At 37.1% G+C, this 8,823-nt stretch overlaps 1 protein-coding gene and 2 non-coding genes across 5 annotated transcripts; all 3 read left to right on the plus strand.

Moving 5' to 3' along the window:
- The first annotated feature begins 413 nt into the window (after positions 1–413).
- LOC149003738 (metal tolerance protein 4-like) lies at positions 414–7,039 on the plus strand. 3 transcript variants are annotated; one of them, XM_089136868.1, is made up of 7 exons: positions 414–629; positions 4,926–5,098; positions 5,194–5,392; positions 5,553–5,731; positions 5,842–5,992; positions 6,205–6,338; positions 6,475–7,029. In XM_089136868.1, exons 1-7 carry the CDS (start codon positions 440–442, stop codon positions 6,652–6,654), a joined length of 1,206 nt encoding a protein of 401 aa, XP_088992994.1. In that variant the 5' UTR covers positions 414–439; the 3' UTR covers positions 6,655–7,029. The 3 variants fall into 3 exon arrangements, with proteins under 3 accessions (XP_088992994.1, XP_088992996.1, XP_088992995.1); XM_089136870.1 differs by lacking the exon at positions 414–629 and adding an exon at positions 1,132–1,444 and having other exon boundaries at positions 6,475–7,039; XM_089136869.1 differs by lacking the exon at positions 414–629 and adding an exon at positions 3,610–3,827 and having other exon boundaries at positions 6,475–7,039.
- Positions 7,040–8,063: 1,024 nt separating this feature from the next.
- LOC149003739 (small nucleolar RNA snoR117) lies at positions 8,064–8,153 on the plus strand. The gene has a single exon (XR_016170574.1). It is a non-coding gene; the product is annotated as a small nucleolar RNA snoR117 (small nucleolar RNA).
- Positions 8,154–8,250: 97 nt separating this feature from the next.
- LOC149003740 (small nucleolar RNA snoR116) lies at positions 8,251–8,339 on the plus strand. The gene has a single exon (XR_016170569.1). It is a non-coding gene; the product is annotated as a small nucleolar RNA snoR116 (small nucleolar RNA).
- Positions 8,340–8,823: the final 484 nt, after the last annotated feature.

The following is an 8,823-nucleotide window of genomic DNA, read 5'->3' on the forward strand; positions in this document are numbered from 1 at the left end:
CTCTCATAAGATTGTGCCATGTGGCATTCAAGTAATCCAACGGTTATCTAATTTAAAATAAATTTGAATTTTATTTAAACCCACCTATAAATTTGAATTTTATTTAAACTCTAGTTTGTTGGGTAACCTTTGGATTACTTAAATGCCACATGGCACGATCCTATGAGGGAATTGCAGGGAATTGTAGGGAAGGGAATTACAGAGGATATGAATCCAACAAACAGTCGCTTATTTATTAACAAAATTTAGCATCACATTTATTACTTGTTTTCTCTTTTCTAACAATAATAAATATCTTATTAAAGAAAAAACAAATAATAAATTAATAAAATTACTTGCACTCTTAAGAATCCGCTTATATATAAAGCGTCATATGGACAAGTATCAATTAAGGAAACTTTCTCTGCGAGGAAGAAGCTTAGCTAGCTAGTTACAGAAAATGGAAAACGACAGGGAAATAAGAACACCATTAATGGATGTTCCGACGCTGAATAACCATTTATCTGCGAGATTCTTAAGCTCCCTCACTGGTGATTTCTTCCAGAATTTGCCTGATAAGGTAAGGTCTGGCCTTGATCCCGAAGATCCAGTTAGCACTGATCTCTCTACTGCGAAAGGACTCATTAAAGGTTCTCTCTCTCACTCTTTAACTTCTCTGCATGTTTGTATCTTTCTCTGTTTCGTGATCTTCCATTCTCATGAGCTAGTTGTCTCGTCTCTTGGAGAAGAAACAAGCAGGCTATAAATAATTACTTCACGAACTTGTTTGTGCATCGAAGGAGTTATACAGGTTTGGAAGACCTAGAATTAAGGAAGATGCTTTTCGGATAGGAAAATGACGAAACCGTACGAACTTGAGAGAACTAGAATAAGAGAAACTTACATTCGGAGGAACAGATATGCAATGGAACAATTTCTTCAACATTGAAAACTCAAATTTTGCATTTCGACAAACAAATGCAGCCTATATGACATCATAGATTCTCCGACTATGTAACTATCTGCTAAAATTGATTAATTTATAGTGCGGAGAAACACTTGTCCTTAAGAAGCTCAAGCTCTTCATTCTATCATCCGCAGCACTGCAAGTCTGCAACAGCTTTTGAATCTAAAGCACGTGAACTAGGGAGTTTTAGCTACTTAGGCTTTTCTTAACTGTGCTTGATCTGCTGACAGGGAGAGTTAAGTTATGCTTGTTAGATGACGAGACTAGTGTTCCATTTCTTCTGGTTTTGTAAGAAAATAGAAATGGAGAAAGGTAGGGTTTTTGAGGAGGATCTTCTGCTGATAGGGGCAGAAGAAGAAGACGAAGTGGATGGTGAGTCTCTGCACGAAGTCAGAGCTAAATTTTTCCATAGATTTAGCTTGATTTGGAAGGAAAACTATGAAGTAAATAATCTCTCCTGCATTAAAAATTTCTCCAAGAAAAGGAGACGCTCTAAAGGTATGAGCTTCCTGGTCAACTGTTCTCCTGTTCCTCAACTTCCATTTCCCCTGTTCTTTTTTTTTTCAATTTGTCTTTCTCTTCTGGTTTATTGTTGTGGTTATTTTTCTGTGATTCCAAACAGAGATTTTCATGATCCCTGTTGCAACTTCATGATTCTTATCTTGATGGTCAAATTATTGATGTTCCTCTCTCTTCTATTGATTCAATTTATGTTTGAGTTCTTCTCTTTCATTACTTTTTTATGGCTAGAAAAAGATTGCCTTTAGATCAGAATCTTCTGTATCAGGATACTTGACGTTGTCGTAGCAGACTTGAAAAGGGTTTGTTCTTATCATGATCATTCCTTGAAATCTAAAAGGTGTTTTCATTTTTATGGAGCATTTATGTGAAAATGATCAAACAAACGTAACAAGTACTGATTGAGAGGAAACGAAAATTTCCATTATTTTGTCGGGAAATGGCGTGCTGCCAGCAGGATTGCCACTTGGTATATGATTTACCACGTGGCGTGTTAGATGTGGGCTGACTAGCACGGTGCTAAAAGTGAGCGCAGGCATTGGAAAGCTAAAGAGGAGGGAAATTAACACTTGCACCTTGTGTTCAGCATTTATGTCAGTAAAGCGCAACACTTGGATTTTGGATTTTGGATTTTGGACTTCTGTTTTGTTTGAATGTGATAATTAAACAGGTATATGTGAATGGATTTATATTCTCTATAATTCTCACCCTCTACACGTGGCAGTTGTAGATTTATATGTGAATGCATGTGAGACTCTTCAATTTGTATACCAATTGATACATTCTCTCCTTGGCCCTCCTTTGGGCCTGGCCCAGCCCATCTCCCTCACTTTGCTTCTGGGCCCTCCCTGGTCCCCCCGGTGGTCGGGTTCTAGCCTCCCCACCCTCTCTCTCACTCCTAGATCCATCTCCTTGTCCTTTCTCACCCTTCCCTCCTCTTTCACTAGGCCTTCTGTCAGCCCAACCTGTGTTTTCTAGCTCCTATCATGCTCTATTTTTGGATTTTTTTTTTTTTATCTTATTCAATTCTGACAAGGAAATGCAATGTCAATTTAATTATGATGGGTGAAATGTGTTCAAAGTTATATTTAATGATTAAGATTAAATTAAAATATAAAAAAAATTCTATCTTGTAAATTTTATCTCAATCCTTAGATCTAATTTTGGATACGTGTTATTCTTCCAAAAGAAAATGAATAGTCTATTTTCTTATCAGAAATGAACAGAATAATAATATCTTTATTCCCTCTCCTTGTCTCTTAATTATGTGATTATTGATGGCTACGTCAATGGTTAGGATGCTTCTTCTCTCCCACGCAGGTTCTTCAGATATTGAAACCTCCTCACTTCGACTTCGTAGTTGTCAGATAGTTTGCCAACTAAATGAAAATTTTGTTGTTGAGCTTAGGTCTTTTAGAAAAAAGAAGAATAAGAGTAAGGAAAATTACTTCTGAAACTAGCATTGGTCTAAGGCATGTTGGCCTCCAATTTAGTTTCTAGCTTTTCTTGCTTTTCTTTTCCTTTTTGTGCCTTGATAGGCTTTGGTGGTGATGTCATTGTTATTTTCACCTCTCCCCATTTCTTTCCCCTTAATAGTGAATTCTTTTCGTAAATGATCATAGGCGGACGACTCTGCATTAGACGTGTAGGACCAATTTATTGGCAGATAACATAGCACGGAGGGCCTAGTCCTTGTCACGAAAAAGAAAAAAAAAAGGGTCAGTTTATAGTTCTCACTGGAGTAGAAACAACTCCAGGTCCTTTCCTGAACATCATAGACGAAGTCCTTAAGGCCGTTGTGCCGACAGGTCAACATGCACTTTAATGATAATTGACAACAAAGAAAATAGGAGATCCATTAAAAATCTGGTATTCTGGTTAGAATTTGAGAGAAGCGCCTGCAGACGAGCATCCGCAATTTCTTCTCAATGCACATTTTGAAGAGTTGTTTTGCATCAATTTCTACGTGAGCTGTGAAACAGAATCCACGTCGGAAGCCACTTCAACTCTTCTCTGTAGATGAAATACACAAAAACTGACAAACAGATTTTAAATTTGGTTTTGCACTTTGGATTGATATAAGTTGATAGATCCACTAAAGATTCAAAATAAAAAGAAACATTAGTTGTTTTTATTAGAAGTCTGAAACTGATGGCAGAAAGTTCCGACATTAAGAAACCATTAATGTTGGTCAATGAAGGGCCAAAGCCTGATGAAAACCGTCTACAAGTGAGTTTCCGGAGCTGGGTGAGACCCATAATTGGCGATTTCACTGCCAACTTGCCCGACAAGCTTAAATCTAGCCTTGATTCTGAGGACCCTTTCCATGTTGATTTGTCTAGAACCAAAAACTTAAACAAGGGTAACTCTCTTTCCCTTTCTCAGCTGTTCCCTGTTTCTTTGATTTTGAGGCCTCTCTGCATATTTATTTTCTTCCAAAACATAATCTTCTCCTTGAGCTGGTAACATGACTGAAAAATCTTTTTGCCTAGTTGGGTTACAATGATTACAATTGGATGAGATACGCATCGGGAGTGAAATAATACATGATACGCTTACTATATCCATAAGTGAGATTGAAAACCTAAGGTTCATTCAGTCATGAAAAAGAAAAACATAAATGATAATTCCCTGTCGATTTTGATTTCTGATCAAGGAAAAGTGTTAAATTGTAAGATCAGCAAAATAGTTTAAAAAAAATTGCTGGGATCCGCGGATAAGTGATGTGAGAGCAGTAAAGTGCTAATTTAAAATGTCTTTATGCATCTCTTCCTCTGTTTTTGCAGACTATTGAAACTGACAGGTTTGGGCACTGGCCTATTGTTAAAAAATAAATAAATTCATATATCCTAATCATACAAGTATCATCTAATTCAAACATTTTCCACTTCTACTCAGAAGATTTAACATTTTCAGCTTTTTGAGGTATGGTCTTGATCAAGGAATATGAATTGTTGAGAGTTTTACCTTTACAGTTAATGCTAAGGGAAAACATAACATTTTTGTCATTACAGAATTGTAAGAGGTCCCTGTATTATATCTAACAGATGTGAGGTTGTTTAAAACTTAGAGCAGAAAATAATTAGCAGAAGAAGTTGCATTTTATGAGCAATTTGTGGATCCAGGATTAAAGTCAAATGGCAGTTCCCTTGTCAATCTTGAACCTCTGTCAATTAAGCTCAGAATCCACCAAGCAGAGTTCACATACTGTTGGCTATTTTGCATTTAATAGCATAAAAATTAAAGTTCCCCTCTCTTTTTCCTCTTTTTAATCAATCAAACACTTCTCCACATAATTGGACCATTCCAATTTGTTCTGGGTGAAGTTTCATCTTGTTCAAGTAAAAGATGTTTTGGGTTTTTGTTTATAGTTAGAAGTATAGACTCATTCTTCTGTTTCCTTCATTAGTTTTCTTTCATGAACGCGTCCCATTAATCCAACTCTTCCTCTATGTTTCAGGGGAAAAGGAATACTATGAAAGACAATTCGCAACCCTAAAATCCTTTGAGGAAGTTGACTCTTTAGAATCAAACAATGGCCTCAATGAGGCTTTAGAACATGAACAAGAAGCCAAACATGAAAGAGCAATGAGGATATCCAACTATGCAAATATTCTTTTGCTGGCATGTAAGGTAACTCAAGGATAGAGAACCTGCAAGGTTAGGTTTATTTCTTGGAGTTCTACTTGGATTTGTTGTACTCAACTCTTCACCTACATAAACTGCAGATCTATGCTACAGTAAGGAGTGGATCAATTGCTATTGCGGCTTCTACGCTTGATTCTCTCCTGGATCTTATGGCTGGTGGAATACTTTGGTTCACGCACCTATCAATGAAAAGTATAAATATCTATAAGTATCCTATTGGAAAGCTGAGGGTGCAACCAGTGGGCATTGTTATCTTTGCAGCTATTATGGCTACTCTTGGTATTTCTTTCGGGAACCTGTTAATTATCTTCATAAAGAACAATTTGTTGCTTGGAATTGGATTTGCTTCCTGAAGAAAACCAATTGGTGAAATGTGACAAAGCCCTTGAGCTTTTATATGTCGGAAAATTATAGTAATCCCTTTTTGTGATCTTTGCAGGCTTTCAGGTACTGGTGCAGGCTGTAGAACAACTGATAAAAAATGAACCTTCTGAAAAGATGAGCTCAGAGCAGCTTGTGTGGTTGTATGGGATCATGCTTTCTGCTACTGCGATAAAACTTGGCCTTTGGATCTATTGCAGAAGCTCAGGAAACAATATAGTCCGTGCCTACGCAAAGGTTTTCCCACTAACAGCATCAATTAACAGCTTGCTATTTTTTTTGTGTTTTCTGGTTCAGTTTTGAAAGAACTTTGTGAAGGTTCAGTCCTAATTGATGCTGATGTCTAGGATCACTATTTCGATGTGGTGACGAACGTTGTTGGATTGGTCGCTGCTGTTCTGGGTGACAAATTCTACTGGTGGATTGACCCAATTGGTGCTATAATTCTTGCCATCTATACAATCTCAAACTGGTCAGGGACTGTGCTAGAAAATGCAGGTATGGGTGCCACTCTTTTTAAGTAACTTAGCTTTTCACTACCTCTGCTGGAGTTTCTTTGAATGATCTAGAATAAACAAATGCAAATTAAGCTCAATTTAATCAATGAAGCTTATGCTAGAAGTATTACTTGCAGTGTTATGGTTCCTCTCTTGTCCACCGACTTCCAAATGAATTTTAATACTAGTTCATCATTGTGCTTCTTGATGCAGCTTCTCTGGTGGGGCAGTCAGCCCCACCTGAAGTCTTACAGAAATTGACATACTTGGTCATAAGGCACGATTCGAAAATCAAGCGCGTTGACACAGTTCGAGCCTATACTTTTGGTGTTCTTTATTTTGTAGAGGTCAGTTATTAATTAACCTCTAGTACTGATGACTCTTTATTATCCACTCTTCTCTTTTGCTAGTCCTCATCTCCATGCTTATAATTGTTCAGCAATCTTGAGTCTTGACTGGATAACTTAAAATGAAAATCCACAGGTTGACATTGAACTCCCTGAAGATTTACCACTAAAAGAAGCCCACGCAATTGGAGAGTCATTGCAAATAAAGATTGAGGAACTTCCTGAAGTTGAGCGAGCATTTGTTCATCTTGATTTTGAGTGTGATCATAAACCAGAGCATTCTATCCTTAGCAAACTGCCTAACAATCAGCCGTGAACTTTGAACTCGATGCAAACCAACATGCTCTACTCATAAACTTTCCAAACAAACGCGACATTGTAAGTTGTCACCGTCTCTTTTTACACTAATGACTGTTGTGAGTGAACCTGCTAAGAGTCCGAGGGAGATGTTAAGCCCTCTATAAGGTTTGAAGACAGATGTTTCTTTGGATATCTGGAGAAAAAGATGTCTTCTTATCTTTATCCCCACTGTTTCTTTCCATTGAGTTCCAAAAAAAATAAAAAAAGAGTTCCAACATATTGGTATCCGATTTTGGTATGTCCATAGTGTATTTTTATTAGGATCTTGCTAGGGTGGTGCATCTGATGCAGCGATGTCAATGGCATCTAGCATTCAACTGATACTACGTGGACTTCATTAAATTTTAGAAAGTGATCTAATTTGGTTTAGACCCCAAACATTCTGCCATTCTGGTTTATATCACCATGTGAGGATGGATTGATTTTTCTTTTTTTTTTTGGCGTTCTTTAGGAATTGAGATTCATTTGGGCAATTTATGCATATCTTGATTACATGCATCCTAGGGGAGGATGGGAGAAGCGAGAGGGTAGTTGTTACATATAATTTAAATATAAGGCAAGGCTCTGCCCCTGGTTCTAGGGAATTCGAATTCTTGACTAGGATGGATAGATTTGACCCTACATTGGGCATAAAATCCACAGAGGCGCCATTTGGGGTTCAAAATGTAGCTTGAGTAGCTGAATAATTTTATTATGTGCATTTTTGACAAGAAAATTAACCATTCATTTTTTTTAAGATGGACACTTGTTCATCAATCACCTCCAAAGGTAAAGGTAAGATTTACAAAATTTAATTTAATCTTACCTTTTGGATGTGAATGATGGTTAGATGTCCATCATCCAAAGATAAATGAATTAGAAATGAACTCGATAAAATTTCGAGTAGCCGAACCGGATTTCCTTGGTCAAATTAATAGGGACCAAAATAGAATGGAGTACTGATCGGTCAATATAATAAACGACGAGGATGAATTGGTAATTAGATTTCTCATGTTTAGTGAATAGTGACTAAAGGGTTAGGGTTCTCAAATCGCCAATTACAGAGAACTCCGCCTCTATAAATTCCAACGAACAGCTACGCTACTTTCGTTTCTCCTGGGCTTCTCTAGTTTCTGGCGTCCGTGTTCTGCTTTGATTCGTCTCTCCTTTTGTTGATCTCTATCAATTCTTGTAGATGCTTTCAAGGCTTGATGAGATAAGTTCAAGCATTTAGGGTTTATATGTTATTGTTCCTTCCAATTATTATTCAGAAATTTTTTATTCTGTTTGTTTTCGTGGTTTCAAGCTTTTTCTGTTTGATGTTGTTGTTTTGTTGACCAAATTTTTGATAGTTTGGATCTACGAAAAAAAACGCATTCGCAGAATGGCCGGTGATGGATAACAATTGTCCTTACCTTCTGAAAGTTCTTAATAGATTATGTGATGTTTTTCTTCCACCTCTGGCTTCTGAGGCCATTTACGGGTGTGACTCGACGATCTCTCATCTTTCGTTTCTTTTATCTTTATTTTGCTTTCAATTTGTTTAAATTTCGTTAATCGGCATGTGAAATTCTGGCGGCGATGACGACGATTACTATACCATCAAACTATGAAAGCTTTATAAGCTTGTTGATGTTACCAAAATCATTACTCTCTGAGCCTTCCGTTGTGAACCAGTAGTATTATGCTAATTTCTTGTTTCGGGGAACTTAGGGTTGTTTGTCTATTGGTGTTGGCTTTAATGGATATCAGAAACAGAGAGGATAAGGCAACAAATTAGAGTCTCTGATGCGCTCTTTGCTATAGCGTATACAGCGCTGTACGTTGCCAATAAGGATTATCGAGTGGATGTACTTGCATTTGTCGCTTTATCATCGACGAGTGCCTCAGATGCTCGAACATTCCTGATTTCATTTGTAGGGTTTAGTTTCTTGAAGCTTCTCATTTTTTTCTTTTTTCTTTTCAAACGGCTTAATCCATTCGACTTTCTGGTTTTCTTAGCAGATAAGTGTTTCGACTGAAATTAGTAAGGCAAGTCAGCTTCTTGTTTGGATCTTTGTTTTCTATGGTTCAGACATTAATTTTTTAAACTTGCCAATATTGAATCTGCGGTTACACTCGCCTGAAACTGAATTTGTGATTTTTC

The sequence above is a fragment of the Hakea prostrata genome, chromosome 10 (genome assembly GCF_041222555.1).
Source record: "Hakea prostrata isolate BN-2017 chromosome 10, UWA_Hpros_2, whole genome shotgun sequence".
Lineage (NCBI taxonomy): Eukaryota > Viridiplantae > Streptophyta > Magnoliopsida > Proteales > Proteaceae > Hakea > Hakea prostrata.

Excerpts from the sequence above, each read along its gene's own strand:
- LOC149003738 (XM_089136870.1), top strand. The coding sequence starts at position 1,201 with ATGACGAGACTAGTGTTCCATTTCTTCTGGTTTTGTAAGAAAATAGAA. Across the intron at positions 5,393-5,552 it reads AGCTATTATGGCTACTCTTG|GCTTTCAGGTACTGGTGCAG; the intron begins GTATTTCTTTCG and ends TGATCTTTGCAG. Across the intron at positions 5,993-6,204 it reads GACTGTGCTAGAAAATGCAG|CTTCTCTGGTGGGGCAGTCA; the intron begins GTATGGGTGCCA and ends TTCTTGATGCAG.